The sequence below is a fragment of the Anopheles aquasalis genome, chromosome 2 (assembly GCF_943734665.1).
Source record: "Anopheles aquasalis chromosome 2, idAnoAquaMG_Q_19, whole genome shotgun sequence".
Taxonomy (NCBI): Eukaryota; Metazoa; Arthropoda; class Insecta; order Diptera; family Culicidae; genus Anopheles; species Anopheles aquasalis.
The window spans coordinates 63,825,647-63,848,146 of record NC_064877.1 but is presented as its reverse complement, the minus strand read 5'-3'; the positions used below and the strand labels follow the sequence as shown (position 1 = coordinate 63,848,146).

General features: G+C 49.4%; 1 protein-coding gene across 1 annotated transcript in view; it reads right to left on the bottom strand.

Moving 5' to 3' along the window:
* Positions 1 to 22,500, bottom strand: part of LOC126576380 (transcription factor hamlet-like) — a 101,347-nt gene that overhangs the window by 19,504 nt on the left and 59,343 nt on the right. The window contains exons 4-5 of the mRNA XM_050237636.1: positions 9,021 to 9,146; positions 8,781 to 8,892 (exon numbers count right to left, since the gene is read on the bottom strand). Of these exons, the coding sequence (XP_050093593.1) occupies positions 8,781 to 8,892; positions 9,021 to 9,146 (238 nt within the window). The remainder of the gene's footprint in view (positions 1 to 8,780; positions 8,893 to 9,020; positions 9,147 to 22,500) is intronic.

The window sequence follows — 22,500 nt, the reverse complement described above, 5'->3', positions numbered from 1 at the left end:
TCCGGACGAGGGAGTTTTTGGTGCCCGGAGTGGACCGGCGCGTAGAGACCTTGGAATGGCCACACTGTGGAATGCATTCGACATTCAGCGGCGGCGGCGGCGGCGGCGGCGGCAGTGGCATCATCTTTCGCGCTCGCTGCTCTTGCTTCAAAAGACGGACGTCGGATCGATTTTGTTGTACTAATTGTTTTTTTTTTTTTTAAGGTGGTCGCGCAAAGGCCGTGGCCTGTAGCTGCTGCTGCTGCTGCTGCCTGGTGTAATCTCTTGTCTTATATGTGTCGAGGTCCTCCAAAATGGAGCTCCACAAGTGAATGACGAAATACGGTTTTTGGGGGGCTGGGGGCGAATTTGGGTATTTGGAACTCACTTCGATCGATTGACGCAACACTCGATCACTAGACACACTGTGCCGGCGCACACGAATACACACTGGAGACCCTCAACACACGGTAAGGATCTTCACGAAGATCTAGTAGAGGATGCACCAGTTCCTGTTGTATCTTCTTCGATTGCTGCTGCTGCTGCTGCTCTCTTCAGGAGCATCCGAACACGTCTTCACTCAAGGACCGATTGACCGTACTGTCCGGAACCAGCGTCGCATCAAACCACCGCGACCTGCTCGTCGTCACCGTCGTCACCGTCGTGTCTTCCGGCCACCGGTAGACATCCTGACATCCCATCGTATCTCTCCTTTCCACCCTCAAACGCAGCGCGAGCATATAGCACGGCGAGCGACGCAGTCAATCGTAGCGCCGCACACCGGCGTGGGGCACATAAGTCACGCAGGGATGACAACGACTACTTCCTGCAGCACACGGCACGACACGGCACGGCACGGCTGAGCTGCCACGCTCCCCACCATCACCACCAGTACCGTATTGGTCGAGCGTGGCTTGGATAAAGGGCTAGAGGGAGATGACAGAGGGTAAAAGGACCTCATCGCATGGGGTCAACCTGACGCTCTCACCTCACAGCTCGCTCTCTCTTGCTCGCTCTCGTTTAAAAAGGATAGAAGCACACATGCAAATGTACGATAAAGGATAATGGAGTCCACATACACAGACCGCCACCTGGGAAGCGTAACACCATAACTCGGTGCTCACAATCACTACCGCCCGAGACTGCTGACTCTCTAACCTTACCGTAGCTTGATTTGAAACGCTAACGGTCCTCCCCTTGACCAAGCGACCATCTTGTGACCACCGCGTGGACCGTTAGCGGTTGCGCTCGATGCTTCGATGACAATCATCAAAGATAATTACCATTTCAACGGTGGCATTCTGGTGGGTCGCGGTGAGTTCAATTATCTTTAGAACTGGGGAACGAAAAGCGGCTTCGATTCATTGGACAAATGGATTGAGAGTGAGGATTCGTAAATTACAATCTATGTATCATATAGATTGTCGCTTAGTTCGATCGCGACACCACCGAGGAAGAAGTTCTACATAAAGAGTCGTGCCATCGCTTCACAAAAGGAAAAGAACAGATGACAGGATCTGCATCGATCCGCAGAGAAACAGGAGCAGCAGCCACAGCGATTGCTATTTTCTCACGCAACTCATCCATGAAGGCAGACTGGCTGTCGCGCTCACAATCTCCTGAACTGAATTCCTGCCCCGAACATCTTACCATATTGCACACCCCCACAGCCAGTGGCATCCCCATTCTTGTGCTTCCCAGGTCGCAGTACGTCACAGCTTAAAGGACTCTCCTACTCGATCTTAACCATTGCATGCACACCCTGAGCGTCCCAAACGGTGCCAGCGAATGCGTCAGATGGTCACAAATTCTTCCCCTACCGTTTTTCTTCAGTTTCTTCTGACTTCTGAAGGTGAGCTCGATCAAGCCTCTGCAACCGAGTGTGACTTACTGGGAAATGAATTTTCTCACGAGGTGCGCTCTAGCGCGTACTCGCTTTCGATGTGCCCCGCTCCGTGACGACATCGTCAGACGGTGAGGGTTAGTGCGACTTGCGCGATCCTACGATCCTGCGACACCATATGGTGCTTCTTTGATGAATTGTTCCGCAAGTCTGAATTAAATAAAGGATCGGCGAGGTGTCTGCCACTTGTTCTAGACAAGGAATGGCTCTCGAACATTGTGTCGATTGGAAAGCCATGTCTTTAAAATGACGTTAGAATTAATATCAAAACAAGACCTCAACTATAAAAAAGGCAGACATAATTTCAAAATAATAAAAATTGTGAAAATGCCGACATCAACTCCTCGAGGCTGACTTTGTAACGACTTTTTAGCCCTCGTTTACTGCGTCCTTGCAACGGCTCAGAGATTCCGACAGGTGTGTATTCCGTATGCACCCCTTCTCCCTCCCTGTGGCACAACACGGTCGACTCCATCGAAAGACACCAGTTGGCCGGAGAGATCGGCCCCTTACCTGTACAAACCACCGCACGGAATCCTTTCAATTCCCCACAGCCATTCCCCAGGCCGACACAAAAACCACAAGCCAGGACCATTTGCCAACAGGATGAATCAGGATATGCATCACGGAGTCAACGCGATTGGCGTGTGGTCGGTTGGTCTCATTGTTCTCTGCTCTCTCCTCTCGAGGCGACTCAATTAGATAAGGTAAACGCACCCTCGGTCGGGCCGGCCGGTCGAGCAGTTGGAATAAATCAAATGATGACAGATAAGGTCAGGGCGCAAGCTTCCCGTAACAGGAAGTGCCGCCATCGAGGTTGAATTAACCTCCGCGACTCCAATCAGGTGGTGGCGCGTGCTGTCAAGTACGACGTCCTCTTCCACGTCTAACGTCGTCGTAAGCCGGAAGTACCTGGCTGGACGGGGGGGGGGGGGGACGAGTGCGTTGCTTCAACCGCTGATTCACTTCCTGATTTCCCGAGTCCTTCTCCCCCAACGCACCCGCAGGATTATGGACGATCGTCATACAACGATCGTCGGTTCAACGGTCGTCGAAACCCTCGGGTTGAGGCGAGCACTGGCGAACGTGTGCCGTCGGGTGTGCGTGACCCGGGATGGAAAAGGTCCTTTCCAGGTCTCCGGGGGGCCACCATCAGCACACATCCATCTCTACGCCGTACTCGTTACTCGAATCTGTGATCTGTGGCCCCCGTGACTTTAGGGATTTCTCTTTTCTGCATCCAGAGAGTCCAGGCACGAGGCAAGGCACAAGCCACAGTGCGGTGCGCTTTCCCAGGCAAATGAATCGTAATAAGCAGCAGCCTTTTGTTTAATGGAGGGGAAGTGGTATCGAGGCGAACTGGCCACAGATAACCAATCACTGCCACGTGACAACGCTTGTGCGTTTAATGGGGAACTGTGTGCCGTGCTGTGTCGCTTACAGGACTCTCGTTGGTTGGTTGCGAAGTCACAGAAAGTGGACATGTGAATTTGCGTAACGATCTGCTTGGACTTCCATTGGAACAACTCTCCATTGTCCTTCAGGGTGTTTGTTATGTTATGCCAATACGGGTACGAGATGCGTAATCATCTCGATGGTTTCGTCTCGATCGATCGATGTTCATGTTGAGCATCCTAGCGACCTACTACCCCTGTTTGTTGCTGGTCTCCTTACCTCCTTACGTTCCATATATCCATCCTATAATGGACCTCATCGAAGAAGAGGGATATAAAATTAACAAAAGTAAAATACGAAGAGAACAACAACTGCTGCAACGCTGGACAGCAGCATGAGCAGCAGCACTACACCCAAAACGGTGTGTTCTGTGATCGTGAGAAAGAGATACGACGTGATCGCTACTGCGGCGTCCAACCGACCTGGCGTAAGAGCCCCGTAAAAAAAAACCAACAGCACCCCAAAAACGGTAAGTCACCAATTCCGCGCAAAGCCCTTCTTTCGTTCCCGTTTTTTTTTTCTTGTGTCGCCTTCTTCGCCTCCCTGATGCCGGATGGTGTGGTTGGTCGTGGGAGAAATGGGACCTCGGGACCACTATCAGCGCACAATTTACTGGCTCGCTCTGTGTTCACGGCATATCTTGCGCTGCGATCTTCACTGCAGGTCACCGCCTCAATGGCAGAGAAAAGACTTTCTTCAATGATAGCGCACTGCGTTGCACTGCCCATTATTTGCCGTTTTGGAGGAAATTGTGGCGCGAGCTGATTTGAGAAACTTCTTTTTTTCACCGTTTTTTTTACTAGCGGCCGTAACGGCGCGGTAAGAATATGGGAAAAGAAATTGCTCAAGCGGGGCCCCTTGAACCGGCACACGGTATTCTGCTCGCTGCTCGAATGGAGGGAGCGCGATCCTGTGAAAAGGTCGTTGCGATCGTAGCGGTCCGGGGCGGCGCCATATGGTACGACATAATAAGACGATCAAAATATGCGTCGCGCATTTTACAGTTGAGATCACTGTTGGCTACGTTGTTGGAGGAGAAACAGTAAGTAATTTGGACGCCAGCAGGAAGGATCTTGCTCGGCAGAGCGTAACGAATGCCTTAAGACCAGAGCTTGAGCCTGAGGAGCGTACATTTCGATGGGAATTGGACAAATTTAGTAAAATATAACCATTGAACAGCTTTACACTTCATCCACACCAGCAGAGAGTGCAAAACAGATTCTCTGGATTACCATTTCGCGGCGGAATTACCTCTCTCTCTTGGAGTTTCGCTGTCCTTTGTGTCGCTTACTCGCAACAGATGCGGGTGTTCCCAGTTTGATTTCAATATCTGGGACACCCATCACACGACCATCATCATCATCATCACCGGGGACGTCATTGTCGCACCCTCGTATGCATCATCTTCCCCGCAACGAAAGAGACACACAACACACCAACAGCTCTTAACCTTTGGCCCCGTCGGGATCACATGTCAATAGGCAATGTGTCCGAGAATGTGTCCTGCGGTTACCACCCTGGGCAGATTAGTTCCGAGTTTTCTGCCATTAACGGTCATCGTCAGAATTCGTGGCGGTGACAGAGGGAATTGGAAAAATTATAATTTATGACTCGAATCGCGCCACGGAAATCATGGAAATCGCGCGCGCGCGCGCGCGCCCTGAGATGCGACTGCACTGATAGTGACTCTCTCTCTCTGTGTCGATGTCGATTGCGCGTTAGCTCGTGACCGCCATCACGGAGTGTATGTGGACGGAGCTACCGTTTTAGGAGGACTTTCTCGCTGACATAGGGGTCTCCTCACTCTCTCTCACTGTGCGGTGGTCATTAGCAATACTGTGTTGCGTCGTAATCAGCGCCAGACAGGCAGCCAACACACAATCGCGCAATCGCGCAATCGCGCAATCGCTGATCAGATCTTGCGATGAAAGTCAAGACCACATTGGATGCCATGTTCTCGCGCTCCAGCTTCTGGTCACAACGAATGGGCCTGCGATGGGCACGATGTGATAGCATTAGCAGCTCCCTGAACTGGTCAGTCGACAACGGAACACTCCAAAAAGGACAATACACTTTCATAATTCAATCCCTCCAGAACCGAGTGCAGAGGAGAAAACATCTAAATCAAACTTTCACCAAACTATCGATCGCACCATCTCTCTCGCGCGTGGCCAACAATTAGGGGATGAAATTGCGGGGAACCCACCCAAACGAACCGACATCCTGGCGTTAAAAATCATGTTGTTAATGATCCGTTATGGATCCTCTATCGCACGCACAGGATGATGCACGCGCCCATCCTGTCCTGGTCCCTTTTCATCTCCCTTGATCCTCTGCCTCACTGCCACATCCTCTTCTTCGCTTTGGAATCGTTTTCGATGACATAATTTATCAATTTACACCCCGCCAGCCCGTGTGCTGCAGAGAACCGGACGAACAAACAACAACAACAACGAAATCCGAAAACGGAAAGATGCAACCCAAAAGCGGCGAGCATGTCACACCCTTGACAGTGACTGTGACTTGGCACGCGCATCGAACAACCCCTGGGGACCTCCGGTAACATTGTGTGAAATTGGGATTTTCGTGTCGCAACGCATCGAGCGGTGAAGCGGAGAAGGAGTATCCAGGGCCAGGACCACCACCATCATCCGCCAAATCATGTTCAACACATGTTCTCGCTTTGCTCTCCCTCTCTCCCTCGCTCTCTCTCTTTCTCTGTGCGTAATCGAAATCGAAAGACAAATAGATTGTCGGCGACGGTGCACTGCGGTCTCCTTTCGGAACAATTGGTAGGCCACCGGACCAGTACGACCAGGGCAGTTTTGCCAGCGAAGGCCAGAAAGTGCCAATCATAATCCACCCCTATGCACCTTCGGACACGCAATAGAGGCGCAGACCGAGAGCACATTAGAAGTGCGCAATCGATACACAATACGCACATGGAGGCAATGGTGGCAGCAACAGCAGCAGCGGAGGATTAGAGAGCGTACCACTGGGTATCATTTCGGGGGTGTGTGCGCGCGCCCGCGCCGAGGGGATGCACATTGTGCAACGGGGATAGCACCCGGATTCCGGTTGCTCCCCCCCCCCTCTGCCAGTGACATTAATCCTTTACGTCAACTAATAAACTGTCAGCTTCCGTCCGTCGGATGGAGCGAAGGAAGGAAGGAAGGAAGGTGTTGACCGAATGTGGCAAAATCAATTAACACAAAATGGATGCCGTGGAAGGGGCCGATGATGGTTCAAGGTCGAGGTCCTGATCGAGGGGATGTCCTCGGGAACACCTTCGACGGTCGACCGGCACTGAATGGTTCTCGGGATGGCGATGGTGATGGTGATGATGATGCGGTAACCCTTTCTGATCCCGCATGGTCGCACGCGCTCGTCGCGTATCTTTTGCTGCCAGTGCCAGTGCGCCGATTGATGTGGGATCGATGATTAATAGGCTTTTCGTCCTTTACGGCCGTTCGAAAAAGGATATCGATCCTCTCGGTGCGTGATAAATGGTAGGAACGAGAGGTGATGAAGATAACGTGAGCGATGATAGCGATGGGTTGGACCGAGCCCATTGCGACCGAAACGCCAGCAGCTGTTGCGACTGATGAAGTCATATTGCGATAGAAAAGACTGTGCCTGCATTATTCGCTGGCCAATCATGCTATCCCTATGTTCAAATCGATAATTTTATGTTCGATTTCAAAGGCAGAAGCCATTCTTGAACAACGTTTAGTCTCTAACGTCCAATAGGAATAACAAATTTCTTTATAATCCAATGAAAGATCAGACTCACAGCCAATAGTGAGCACATGTTAAAAATCAAATAATACAATCTTTACTGCGGTTTTCAGTACAGTCAATATGCAATTCTCAGTGGCAGAGGTAACACTAGAGTCATTTTAAGTTAGAAGTAGGAATGCAGACGAATATTTGCTCAAACGATAATCCAAATGTTTTCAATCAAATTTACCTAATGCAAACATAAAGTGATTCTTCAATTTTAAAACTGTTTTTATCATGAATTAAAAAATCATGATAGGAATCTGGAACCCAAACGCTAGAGAAGACATTCTCACGCATCAAACTTTCAAACACGCACCCGCGAATGCAAAAAACGTCAAACAACACACTCCCAATCAATTTGTTTCACGTGAACATTTATGCTCGTCGGTGCGCTCAACTGTCACACCCAGTCAATTCGATTCGAACAGCTTCATCAGCAACTCCCAATCGTTACCCAGCTATCGGTGGAAAGCGAATTCGAGATAAAAAAAAAACAAACATAAAAATTATCAGGGTACGATTTATGCGCGAAGCATGCTAAACATAACTTTCATCTGGGTCTAACATGATAGCAAAACAACAAAAAAAACCGTCACCGTGGCACGAGCGAACTAACACTCTTTTTTTTCAATTTGCGTCTACGAGACCCAGAAGAAGCGGCACCGAAAATGAACACCACCGTTAGACCCTCGTCACGCTACCCAGAAAAGTCAATCCGACACCAACAACAAAAAAAAGCGGTAGGCAGATCTATTACCCCGTAATCGAGGGACATACTGGCGATGGGGATTTAAAAAAAATATCCAGAAAAAAATACCTCCAGCCTGATTTGCATAAGCGACCCGAGTAAAGCACAAATTAAACTAAAAAAAATGAAAAAAAAACAAACCCTGATTTCAAATAAAACAAATCAGATAATTTAAGAATAATTTCTGTACATGCATTGCACCTCCTTTTAATAACGGAACTTCCTGGTGCACAACAGCCTTTCTCAACAGTTGATCCAACGCACACATAACTCGTTTTTGATCGCTTCTTGCGACGAGCGCACCACGCGAGTGGCAACATTGACACGCGATAATCATCTAATCGCGGGGATTAAAATTACGCGCACCCTTTTCATCTTCTCCAACAAAAGCGCCGCTTGTTTGTTTGCCGACAACGGGTCGAATGGCGAATGGAAATGGTTGAAGAGTCGGTTGTTTGGGAAAGATTTGAATGAATTGTGCAAAACTGCATCAACCACGAGACCAGCCCGTGCGCACGCGCCGGACGTGTGGAATCGGTTAGCCATTGTGCCGTTTTTCTTTTAATGACCCCACAAAAACGCGCCACGGCCAACCGGTGTTGGGGTTGCCGATCTTCTTTCCCGACAACCGGGCCTAATCCGCTCTCTATCCGAGATCCGATTGCCTAGGTGCAGGGTTCATTGGTTCGCATCATGAGGCGTGAGGCGTGAAAAATGAAGTGCCGAGTTTATTATTATTCCAAACTGCCGCGTATTTGCATACGAGGGTCACACTCCGGAGCGGCGAAGTGATTATGACGTACCGAGCACGTCACTCGCCCATGCGCCTTGTTAATCCTTTCAATCTGGCAACATCTGGTGCCAAAAAATTATGATCTTTTGCACGATAAGAAGGGCAAAGAACGGACTTACCGGAGCCGCGGTCGCTGCGCTCGTCCTGACCGTCGCGCGGATGCAGAGGAACCTTCGGGCGTAACAGTAGCTCCCGGCCGGGGCTGATGTCACATATCACTTCGTACCACAGCTGCATCACCGATCGAGGGAAAAAAGGAGAAGAAAAAAAGAGAACGGTCGAGGGGGGAGTGTTAGTGCTGTAAACGATCTGCAACGCATCCGGACAATCCTTCATCTCGGACCGCCCTTCCGACTCACATGACCATCGTTTAGGAAGTGCTGCAAGTTCACTTCGGCCAGGTTCGAGGTGCAGCGGATGTTCTTCATCCAGTTCGTTGGATCTAGCGTTGCATCCAACCAGCGGTGCATTTCAAAGCCAATGACCTAGAACGAAAGGAAGAGCATAAGGAAAATATTTAAATTTTGTTCACTCTGGTGGCAGGAACTTGATTACACCTCTGGTGGCCGATCCAGGAACTAATCCCGTTTAGCCAAGACACACATTCGAGCAGATTTGCTAGATTCGCGTTCGTGCTTTCTCGCTTGCCCTTTCGTACGCCAGAGCGAGATGGGAAATAAGAGGAAAATTCGATGCGAGTTGCGGAAAATTAACTTTCACATTTTCCCTTTCGAAGGGAAGCCCCTTTTAAAAGCATCCTGTGAAAGATTCACAACAATCGAAAAAAAAACAAATGACAGAGCTGCAGATTTAAACAAATCCTCAAGCATAACTTGGACCAGGACCCTCAGGAAAACGTCTCCAAATCCCTCGCAGTACCGTTTCTGAGTCTCGAAAAGATGGATGCCTGACTCCTATATGGAGGACCAAAGTATCTGTACGAAACCGCTAGCCATCGAAGTGAATCAACTCATCGATGGTTCGCTCGCTCGTCCCTTCGCCGTTCGTCCGTGTCGCGCAGGTCCTTTCGAAGTCTCTCCTTCTCTACGTTCCCTCTCCAACACGTTCCCTATCTGCTTTCCCTTTTCCCCATTTTCTATATGACATCTAACGGAAACGACGCAACAGCAAATACTTTTCCACTGGCACTGGCGTGTCGTTCGTCTAGCAAAAGGAAAAGGAAGCACCGGAGCACCCTATATCCTTGAACGCGGTGTGTCACACCGATTGTCCAATCACGATGCTCGAATCCGGTTCATCCCTGTCCGGACGCACACATGCGCTCTGCTGCTATCTCTCTCTCCGATCGGACATGTCTTTTGATGAGACGCCTTGACGGTGGCTTCGACGAGGTGACCAATGGAAAAAAAGGAAATCATCTTTGGCCTTCGATTGACACGTACACCGACAAGACGTCCTCGGCCTATCGGACCATCAGACGCAGACGCAGGCCCAAGGCATCCCCATAGTTCCTTTGTCCACCACACCGTTCCCTTTCTGACCGCCTGGCTGTCTGGCTGGAAAGCAAATTAAATTTTAATTTTCGATGGAAAATGGGATTACAACATGCGGACCCTGTGCGTGCGTGCGTGCGTGCGAGCGACACAAAAGGAGATCCATGGGACGACGGATTCCAAAGGAAAGGAAGGAGACCCCGGTGGGCATTCTTCGCGCATTCGCATTCAGACCATCACGTTCCGGAGAGCCTTCTCCTTTGTAGCATCGGACGGATCCTGCGAACGATTGACACAACTCGTCACCCCGGACCGCTGATGTGCTCCGAGAACGAACTGAGAAGGATAATCCCGGAGTGTGAAGCAATGGATCCGAGGCCCGGATGAAGGTGGTTCCAGACAACAAGCAATCCGGCTCACTGATTACGGATCACAGGCGGCTCTCGGTTCAGGATGGGCATTAGGAATGTCCTTACAAGGAAAAGTCGAGCAGGAGAGCACAGGACGTCTTACAGTTACAATCGCTTCACACCTTCTTGTCACCTTGGGACCTCAAAAGTTGGAACAGTGGTCAACCTGGAATTATCCAATTTCCCTGAACAATTGACCAACAAACCATTGACCGACGGCAGCAACAGCAGCAGCACAAGCGACCCTTTTGACCTGCCAAAGCATGTCCGAAAAGGCGAAGAAAGAGAAGAAACTACCCCGGGAACTAGAAACTTCCACTGCACACAGAGAAAATCTGGAACAGAAACGCAACAAATCGACGTTTTATCTCCGGACCGGCAATCAGCATTTTGGCACGTACGTACGGGCATGCGGTGCTCACTGGGAATGATTATCTTCCACCCATTTCACCTTGCTCGTCCTACGACCTTCCCTGCGTTGTCGATTCCCGCCCGATTATGATTTGAAGATGCCAAAGATACACACAACAAACCGGGAGTCTCGGACCGCCGAACAACAAGACGTCGAGTCGAGTCGAGCACAAGAAAGATGATCTTCGTACGTGATATTGTAACAATAAGAAGCACGCGGAGAGGGGCATACCATGTCCCATTGACCTTTTGCTGGAACTCAATCAGACACACACGCAGCCAACAGTAGTGGGTTGGATGGTTAGTGCGTGAACGTGAGCTATCATCTGCCAAGCTGCCGCAGCGCCCATTTGGTCCCGTTTTTAACGATCTCGCAGACGCAAGGCGGACACAGCGGCCGCCAATCGGCCAAAGACATTGTTCTGAAGAAGAAAAAGAAGAAGACGTAGAACAGTTGCGGACGGCCCCAAACGTCGATTGTGACTCATTATGCACGGTCGGGCGCAGTTTTCAATTTTTGTCTTCGCCTTCGGGAGCTTCCGTTCCACCGGCCAAGCCAAACCGAACCGGGAATAGCCGTGACGAAAGCGAAGAGGTTGCGTTGCCGTTGGACACATTTATTGCTGTTTATGGTCTGGCGATCTGTCGCCAGTGATCATCGTCACCACCGGTGTCTAGCCGTCTGTACTGCGCACCACGAGTTCGCTCAAGTGCTGAGATCACACAAAGTGACATCTTGTACAGATCGATCCATCTTGAGGATCCTTCTTACGGCAAATACGGCGTAACACAATTTGTTTGTTAAACGAATTAAATGCTAATCCAATTGTAGCGAGCGCTGTTGGTCCCTCTTTCTTTTTTTTAATGCGACAACCGATGCGTAACCATTTGCGGTAGTCATCGAGGCATGGCGGCAACACTCCTCAGGGAGAGTTCGGGGTCGCATCTTCAATGCAATCGAGTAGAGACACTCCTCGAAAACCCATCGTCGTCATCGGCGGTGCAGTGATGCGTGGTACAAAAAGGGTGCAACGTATCTACCCCTCTCTCCTATCCTATCTAAACACTCGTTGCAGTCGGTCGCCTCTTCTTGTCTGATCCTTTCCCGCTTTCTGTTCCGTGTTCGTGTGCTTGGCACACTTGGCAGAGAAGCGTCAAGAGTATGTTTATTTAGGAAGCCACTTCACTTGGCCTAGATAATGACAAGAGTGCACCAACACCGACGGAAGGAAGGAAGAAAGATGCACGGAAGACTTGTGTTGTGAGACTTGACGCAGTTGAGTTGATAAGTCAAGCACCTCGGTGGAAGCGGAAGTAGTAACGAACGGTTAGCTTTTTCTTTTTGATTTTCGGTGGAAAATTGATTTGCAGTCGAATGCCTGCGCGACCAAATCTCACGCTTCATTATAAAGTTATTAAAGAGATCGCTATAAACAGAACGGGAAGAACATCTGGAGAGTGAAAAGTGCCCCCGAATTCTGAGATTAGTGATCCCGTCAGGTTCGTGGCTGGAACCAATGGAAAATTTATCACCCTGCCGGTCGTTCGTTCCGTTGCAAGTCTGGCACCACGACAAGTTGTGTCACAGCTGGGGTTACGTGACGAATGCCCACCCAGAATCCACAGTAGATCATGTGTATCGTCACCGGAGGAACTCCATGTCCATTTGGCGTACAGAATAATTGCCAGCAATTAATAGTTGTCCGGCAAATCTGGGCACCTCATCTCCAGCGTCCATGTCAATGGTCATCGCCTTCGTTAGCCGCGTGTTCGTTCCTTGGTCCAGAGTGTGGGAAGTACCATCCGTTACACAGTGTGGCGACCGTTCGAAAAAAGGGACGCGCGAACGCAACCTATCCCTTGATCCAATTTGATGAATTTGCATACGGGACGACGGTTCAGGGATACGGTAACGATTGCTTCATTGTATCCAACTTCCCAGGACGAGAGCCTCTCTATCCCGGACCTGTCAATCTTAGCTGTCAATCGTCAATCGCCCTGCTTCCGCCATCGAATCGATAATTATTCATTTTCATCCCGATGCTCTTCCCGGCAAACGCTTTTCTCATTCCTGTGGTTTGTCCTGTGGCGTGACCGAGGAGTGGCATCCCAAAGGATATTCTTTTCCAACCACTTGAGAGGACCGGGTGGCGCCTTGTGGCTTCTACATTAAACATTCATACGACAACCAACCAATGGCGTCAATTACCGATCGATTGTGGCAGCAAACTGTCAGGCCACGTTCACTTCCAATCTGACGCTCGAAAGTCAAAAAAATAAAGGAAAAACATTTGGGAACGATTACCGGATGAGGCAGCGATGTGCAGGAAGCTCAATGTTGATGTCGATGGGAACCAACGAATATGCTAATTTCGATTAGCACCAGTGTCTCACACGACTGATTCGACGACTTCCCAGGACAACGCAAGGCCGACTTAATCAACAAACACCCCGTGTCCTCGGAGGCCAATCCGATGGCCCAAACACCAAGAAGCGAACGGGAAGGGAAAAGAGGGAAAACATATTTAAAAACACTCCAAGCGATGGTAATTTAATCAAAGTTGAGCAATACCACCCCCCGGGAGCGGAGGGTTAGTGGCTCAACCCAGCATAAACACCCTCTTTTTCCGCCCCCCGAAGTCGGCATTCAGTACACCCTCGGGGGCGTTTTCCCCCATTTCTTTGGCCTGGAAAACGTGGTTTGAATTGAATTGTAAGCGAGCCCGTGCGGAGAAAATGGAGGGGAACGAACGAACATAATGCTTGGTAAGAGGCGCGACGGGATTGAAACATATTTCCCACATTAGAGCTCGGCGGTAGCTGCGTAATGCGTATTGATGTACGCTTGGCAATTACCTCCCCCGAAAAGGCAATGCGTGCTTAGCTGATAAGAGTGGTCATTTACGGATGTTCACACATCGTTTGACCTCAATCGTTTGATGAGATTTGTATTAAGTCGATAATAGACTGATAGCCTCTCACAGCATCTTTACCACCGAGCGCAAATGGAGGAGGATCGACTTCCAAAAAGTGGAAAGAAAAACAGAAAAGAGATTCCATTTTAACCGGAAGGTAATGAAGAGACCGTGGCATATTGATCGTGGTGGCATTTCGCAGAACGACTTCGGGGACACTTTTCACACCACCATGAGTTGCACTTTCCAGCGCTTTCCATTCTTTTCGCCGACAGACAAGACACAAGAGGGCGAGATTGACCATTTCAATCACTTACAAATTGAATTTTCCACCTTGTTAAACGTCTTTGTCCTGTCCTTGGTCCTTGGACCATAACGCTTATCTCTCTCTCATGATCTCTCTAGAGAGAGAGAGCGCAGCAATAGACGAAACGGAGCCCTTTTGTTGTGAGTCCTTGCGGGATAGAACGAACCGTCATGCCATTCATGGCATGCCGTCCAGTCCAGTGCAGACCAAACTAATCCCCCGATCGCCAATGAAGCGAAGAATGTAGAAGGTGTCAGCAGGAGTGTGGTGGTGTTGGTGGTGTGATAGGTGATGGCTGGTTAGACACACAATTTACGAGAAAAGACCACGACGGCTTAATCCTTCTTTTACACGCCGACACTTTGAGCAGTCAAAGGACAACGAATAGCGAAAGAGGACTCGCTAAACAGGAGCAGTGGCAACAGTAGAGGTCTCTATTCGCACATACAGTGGCCCGGTGGCACATACACAACTCAGGTAGCATGAATATTCATTTTTTTAAACAGTTCTCGGCCTATTGGTGGTTCACCTTTCTTACTGCTGCATCGTGCATCGAATACGGCCAATGCAAATGAACATTTGGAATAATATGAGTAAGAGACAGCGACAGTGACAGCGATGGCAGAAGCATCCTGTTTTTAGACGAATCTAAAGCTCCATGACATGACTTTAGACGAATTGTCTTTCGTTATCCGGTAGTCCGGCTAAAACTGAAATCTTGTCGCGAGGAAATATAGACCACGGGAATCGCACTTCCATTTTCATTTGGTTTTGGTTTATTAAGGGCAATCCGTTGGCCAATCTCGCTGTTAGTAACCCCTTTACAACCATCTAACACCTCTTGCTCACTTGCACTCTACTCTCTCTTTCTCTCTTTCTCTCTTCCAGTCTCTCTACGAGCTCGAAGTGTCAATCATCAAATTCACACCATCCCCTGGGCACAGAAAAAGGCCAGGAACCGGTGGATACGATATACGCATCCGCCAGTAATAAGGGCGAACAGATCAGGGCTCGTGGAAAGTATCAGCTGGACCCGGGGAAAAACAGGGACAAGAGAGAGAAACAGCGAGCACCGAGGGATGATCTACTTTGTCCCGCTACAAATTGTTCGCGCGGTTTCATGGTCGACACCACCATCAGCGCAGACCCCGAGGTGGTGGCCAGGGAGATTAAAGGCTAGCGTGAGTGCGGATCGGTAGACCGACTGACTGATGATCGGTTCATCTTCCTTTCTTGGTGTCGCCAGCAAACACAATTCAATTTGGCAATCCTGGTGCCACACCGATCCAAAGGGACGGGGCTCATTTACACCTGGGATGATTGACGTCGTCAGGAAAAAAAGGGAGGAGGGAGAGGAAGAGCAGAAGAAGACAAAGAAAAGTGACAGGACACCGAACGTGCTCTAGAGAGAGAGAGAAAGAGCGAAAAAATCCCTTCGGTTGGAACATAAACACCAGAAGCAAGGAAAACGGAAGCGAAAAGATGTCCAGGAAGATTCACGTTCACTGTCCAGAAACAGAGAGTAACAAGAGAGGGAGATGGAGAGATAGAGAGAGAGCAGCTCACCCTTCCCAAATGCCCCTTTGTCAAGCCAATTTCTAATCCTCTCAGGCTGCAGAGCTTCCTGATCTTGATGATGATTGCTGCTGTTGCTTTCGATCGCTACCGTTGCTTGATTATTTGCGGAAACATCAGAACAGCAACAGCAATAGAAGGACGTCGTGTCGATTGACAACTCAATCGAAGACGGTACCAGAGAGAGACACTCGGGGAGTGCCGGGATTAGCCAGATCCTGTGCCGTCCAGTTTTACATCCTTTTTTCGTGGATATTTTTTTCATTTTCAGTCGATATCCTTTTCCTCGTGCTCCAGTTTTCTGAAGGATTCCTCAGGTTCACGGGAGACGAACTGCTGCTGATCGGGCAATTTGATGAGAAAAGGCGGTGGCCACTACCACGAGGCGACAGTGATGAGAGCAAATTAGGGGGTTTTATCTCGGTATTTATTCGGATTTCGGGGCGTGCTGAGCCGCCACCGAAGTCGCATCCTTTCTCCCTTCCTATCGCAAGACGTGCGACATCTGTTTTGGTTTCAATTTGCTCGAGCTTACTCCGGTAGGTATAAGGAGAAGTTTTAAGCGGCACCACTTTCGACACAAAACCGTTACAAATCCGACGCCAGCTTCTAGCTGGTCCGTTGCCCATCGAGCATGTCATCTCGTTAAACGAACAAGGGAGTGACATCTTGAGACACAATCGTTTCCGAAAATCGAAGGAACAACCAGCAAGTAACGGAATTTTAAGGTCGAAAGATAGAATCGTCTTAATCACGGAAGGATCACACCGCTGTACCTTGGCCTTTATGTCCAAGGCCCAAACATCTCATCAGAAATCAATTGATTGGATAAAGCCACTAATTTCTACCACTTGTCTGGATCCCTTTTTGGTGCATCCTGCGCTGACCTGCGGACACACAAGCGCACACACAAAGTCGAGCGTGAAAGTATCATGTTTCTGCGCCCAAAAAAAAAGCCGACTAACTACCATCATGTGGCACAACATAACGGTTAATCTGTCAATCAAAGCGCGGCGCTACGTCTGCAAGAGTGGAAAAGAAGGACGGTCAGTGCGGATCCCTCTGCTTTCAGTTGTAGAAGAGGCATGTAGTGTCGCTAGGAAAAGGATTGCGACCACCAAGAAATGCTCTCTACCATTATTTCTAAATTTTAGTAAAAGTTTTTCTAAAAATAATTATACAACTCATAACTTCGTGCTGCCTTTGCGCACATTTTAATTCAAAATGCCGTACTTTCATTGCATACACGAATCCTTAATTCGTCCTTCTCTGATGTTCAGAATGTGCGCTGCATTAAAATTAAAATAGAACACAGCACAGCCACACCTTTTAAACTGCAGCCCTCACCCTCTCTAAACTCTCAACGCCGGGCCAGAGAAGATCATAATAAATGGCGTCACATTTGGAGGCAATTAACACATAAAAGCCGGAGCGCGCCTGTGCGCATATCTCAGCCGTCATGCGTCATGTTTGGTTGTCAGGCTGTGGCCGTTGCCCTGCCTTCGCTGCCATCGCTACTGCTACTGCTGCTGCTCCTGTTTTCGATTTATTGAAGCGTAAATTGTTTTTCCAGAATCGCCTTCCACCCTCCGTGTGACAGGAGGGGGCGTAGGACACTTCCCTTTTGCCACCTTGCAGCCAGGATCACTGGCCAGTACGGGCATGTGGGGTTGGTCCGTAACTCATTAAAATTTAAGTCCAATGACAAAACTCCATCCCGAGGTAGGGGCTGGTAGAGAAGAAGGAGCTACAGGGGGTGCTACAAACGTAATTAATATTTTACATCAGGAGCCCACTTGCCACCCCCTTCTCTTAAGCAAAGTGATTATCCATCAACGCCCGGGGGCCACTCGACTGCTCGACGAAGACAAACGTCCCCGACCGGTGTATGTGTTTAAATGTAAATAGCAAAGGCCGTCATTTACTGATCCCTTTGATCCCGGGTTCCAAAACAGTGATGATCAACTCCCCATATTAATCCGCTCTCCATCCAGCGTACCTCGGTACCGCACAGCATAACTTTTGCACAAAAGCGCGTAAAGCATAAACGGAAGCAAAAATCCGTATCCAAAATAGAGACCACTCTAGGACCGTTGGTTTGGGTGCCACCGAGCCAGTAGCCAGCATCACAACAGCCGCAACCGCAGCACAAAGCATTGCAAGCAGCAACTCATCAACATTAACACCGGAAACGGGAAAATGGGAGCGCGAGTAAGTGCATCCACGCGCGTTCGACGCCGTTGTGGTGCACGGAGTCCCCCGCCCATTTGGAGCATAAAATTTTAATCATAATTTTATTGCAACTTTTTAATTTTAATTTCCACCTCCACCACCCGTGGCGCGGTGAAAAACGCGGAACACATTGTTCATTTGACTCTGCTGAATCCACTTTTTTTGCATTTCATTCGGAGACTCTTTTCCAACTGAAATCATTTGTCAACGCACCGAGGGGGGTGGTGGTTGGTTTTCGAGCAACCATAAAAAACGGAAGAGAGGGTAATATGCTGTTGGTTGGTTGATTTTTCGTTGGTTAGAGTATGATCCGCTTCCACAGCATTCACGCAGCGCGCAGCGCAACAACGCAGGCAACCGCAAAATGCGCTCCGCAAAACTATTTTCCAGGTGAACGCCCCCCGGTGTGGCGCGCGATGCGTGATTAAACGAGCGGTGCGCGTGTGTTTTATAAATGAGATCCTTTTTGTGCCTTTTTTACCTCTTTTCTCGCTGATTTTTTGTTTGTTTTTATCGCCACCATCCACTCATCACTCATTGGCAAAGCGTAAATGGCCTCATTGGTCACTATACAGAGAGAGGGAGAGAGAGATCGAGACCACCCTCCCATAATTAATTGGCTTCGATCGATCGGAATGGCAGCATAATGTAGTAGTGTACATAAGTGGTGCAATTGGCTTTTCCAACCCGTTGCTCCTCTGTTACTCCAACCTATGGTCGAGGTGCAGAGACACCACAGCAACGATATAGACGTCTCCTCTTCGGCGCGATAGCTATTCAAATGTTATGCAATCCAACTCGGTTTGGCCTTCAAGAAGACGGCTTTAGTGGACAGACAGCCAGACAGACTAATATATCCGGTGTCCCCTGGCGCACGAAAGGTAAAAAAAACCCTGCAGACAACTTGAGTGACTAGCTTCCTTCCTGGCTAGCTAGTGTCCTTGTCGTGATAGACCGAGCAGACCGAAGGAAAGGAGTCGCTTCTTCCCGTCTGCTTCTTCCGTTTCTGCTTCGAAACCTGCCATTGTCATACAGCACGAATCGTGGCCTGACCAACAGACAGCACACCGTTGGTTGTCCATTTTGTCGTCGCCGCCACCGCCGCCGTTCCTTTGTTCCTCCAACGTCCGCCGGCAAGTTCGTCCCATGAAGCGATAGATTTAGAGTTCCCGCATTTCCTTGCCAGATACAGGTATCTGCGGTCCTTCCGCAGAGCCCAGCTCGAGAATGGACCCATTCGCCAGCGGTCGAACTGAAGGCTTCCTGACCATTGTCCTGGCTTCGCTTTAGGGGGTTCGGTGGGCGTCATGACAGACCACCGCAAGGGGAGCGCCACTGCAGCGCCCCATCGCAAGGCGGAAAGGAAATATCTTAATAAATGTGTTTGTGTCATGTTGCGGTGATAGTGCAGGTTGGTGGCTTGTGCCGTTGTTGTGTCTTGATTTTCTTACTTATTCCCCTCTCCCTCTTCCCCATCACTAACGCTCCATAAGACAGAGAGGGGAAAAGGAAATTTATTACGCCAATTCACTCTTTTGCTCGAAATTTTCCTTCGGCTTTTCCACCTCGAGCAAACGGAAAATTGTACGAAAATATGTGTTTGTGTGTCTGTGTTTGTAACTGTGGAGGAGTTCTGGAGGGTGTCCTGCGGGCCCAGCAAGTCCACCCTCTCAAAATATGATGACTTCATTGGTCACTCTCTCTCTCTTTTCCTCCCTCAACATAAACATTATGGTTTTTCTTGCTACACTTTTCCCCCATACACAGTTTCCCGAAAAACGGACAAGCTGTTTCCGCAGGAGAAGGCCAAGTAGTAACAGCAGCAGAAGACGCTAAACTTTCTGCTTCGTTCCATTGGCCACATGCTGCTGCTGCTGCTGCTAAGGGTTATCATCGGTGATCATCTGGTGAGCTACTTGTTGGTACGCAGGACGAACGGACGGATGGACGGACGGACGGACGGGACGGTTTGTCAAGTGCGTGTGCGACTGACTTGCTGGATATTGCTTTATGATTTATCGTTTATTGCTTTTTATGAGTGTGTATGTATGGCGTGCCAACCAATCTGACGCTGGTTGTCGTTGCCCTTTTCCTCTTTTCCCCTTTGTTTCCCCCTTTCTAAGCGCAATGCTTGCCCCAATAGACCCACAGGCAGGTTAATTGCTCCTTCTAGTTTCACATCCCAACTTATGTCTGTTGCGATTATTCTCAAGGGTGAGGGCTTCCTCTCTCTCTCTTTGTTTCTTGAAGAAATTGGTGACCGACAACTCCTTGCCGAGCGCACCACTGAGGAGCATCGTAAAACACGAACTGGCGCAACCGGGATTGTCGAAGGAAATAAAACACAAAATCCGAACACGGAGAGAGCGTCCGTCTCGGTTCGTTGTAATTCAAACCAGAAGGTGCCCCCGCCGTCCGGTTGTGTTACGTCGATAAATTTCCGTTTTTTGCCGTTCGGAACACCAGTCCAGGGTCGTTACTCAGGTTGTAAAACATGGTGCTCGAGCTGAGAAGGCAAGCTGCCTGTTCTTTCGGTTGTACATCACGCTCCAAGCAGCTCATTCATCTTATCTTAGCCGGTGCTAGTCCATGGGTGTGTTTGTTCGGACACACTTACAACCAGAATTTCGGCTCCGGTGGCCGCAAATAAGACGCTAATAACCCGGCCATCATTATCTGCAACATGTCATGCGTGCGCATGTTAGATCACTCATCATTCGCGTATTGCGAGACGCAGCCACAACTGACGCAGCGCGAATTTACATCCTCCCAAAAACCCTGCCTTGCGAGGAAACAGCAGCCGACTACCATCCGAGCGAGAAGCATAAATCATAAATCTACTTCTAGGGCAATCAAAAACAGCTAACATGGGCAGCAACCCATCCCATCATCCTCCCCACCCCGAGGGCCAACCCACGGGTATCACTTACTTTCGCCACAAATAAATGATTAAGCAATAATAACGATAGCAATAGTAATCGCGGTGCGCTACAACAACGCAACCGTTCGCACTGTCCCATGGAACGGTGCTCACGGAAGCCACAGATTTATCCGAAACTTATTCGCACATTTTACGCACGATTACATCGGAAAACGATTCCGAACAGTCGTGGCCAGTAGCAGCAGCAGCAGCAGCAGCAGCAGCAGCAGCAGTCACCGGCTGCGATAGCGCCGAGCATGACGCCAGAGAAGAGGGCCCCCGCTGCTGTTCGATGTTTAATAATTGATTTGATAATCGAAACGCCACCGAGCAACCGCCGCGTCCATTTATTTTCATGTCATGCTCCTGCTCGCCACGTTCGATCATCAGCATTCGTCATTACGACCGATTCCGATAGCTGGATGATAAAAGACGAAGGCGAATGATGAAATCCAAGGTGATGATGGAGATGGAACCGGGGGGCTACCCTTATCTCTCTCGCGAGCTCATCCACTCGATCAAGTATCAATCACTGATCATTTATCGGTATCAGCGGGAAGGGTGCAGTAGCACCCCTAAACGGTAAATAGGGAAGTAGCAGCGCATAATCGATCTGATCCAGCAACGCGCTGACCACCATATTGACGCCATCGGAACCAAATGTGTGAGCAATGGGTTTACAATTTCTTATCCGCATCGAAAATCATCTTCTGACCAATTCCCCCCACCTCAAAGCCATATCAGACGCACGGTAGCAGTCAGAAGGCAATCTGATCGCCCGTGGATGATACACAGACAATAGGTAATGTAGTAGCCACCCGACCCTCCAGTCATCGCGTTTACATGTTTACTCCGGGTACAATTGTTTGTTGTGACACAATCGTTTATCTCGACTGTCACCAGACCGACGGTCAACTGATTAACACCCCCCCCCCCCCTTGGTGGTCGTCCAGTGGTCCATCATCGCGCAAGATACAGCCGGACAATCGATGACAGTGAACCTTCCCGTTTCGAGGGGAATCCCTCACGAGACAGCGTCGCCAAAGGTGTGTGCGCGCTTAAGCGGAATTAGATGAAGATCGATAGCAATCGGACGGGGCCAGAGCCAGCAGCCCAATCCATTCGGTATCATCAATCACAACCACACGCACTACCATCACCTGGAATGGTCTCCTCGCAAGGTGCGTCGAGATCACTCATCCGGAGCGATGCATTACTGACAACGACACGACAATCGGGCACGGGAGCACGAGAATGGTTCATAAGAAAATAGCAAACAGCAACAACTATTCATTTCAGACCGGTTTCGCTCTTATCTCTGTTCAGTTGCGAGGACATTTCAATTTCCGCTCTCCTGAGTGTGTGGCAAATGTCAAATGTTTAGACCTCCGTAACGCATTCAATGAACGGCATCCAATAACGTTCCTGCCGAAGTGATGAATTGAACGCCTTCAAAAACTTAATGAAATGACGATTCTGAAGAGATTCCACAACGTCTGTTCCGACGACAGAGGACCGACTACCTGAGGGCCAGTGACATCTGTTCCATACCACCGAACTGTCTACCTTCTAAAGGATCTTCTCTCCTTCTCTGGTTGGGCCTCGAAAAGAAAGG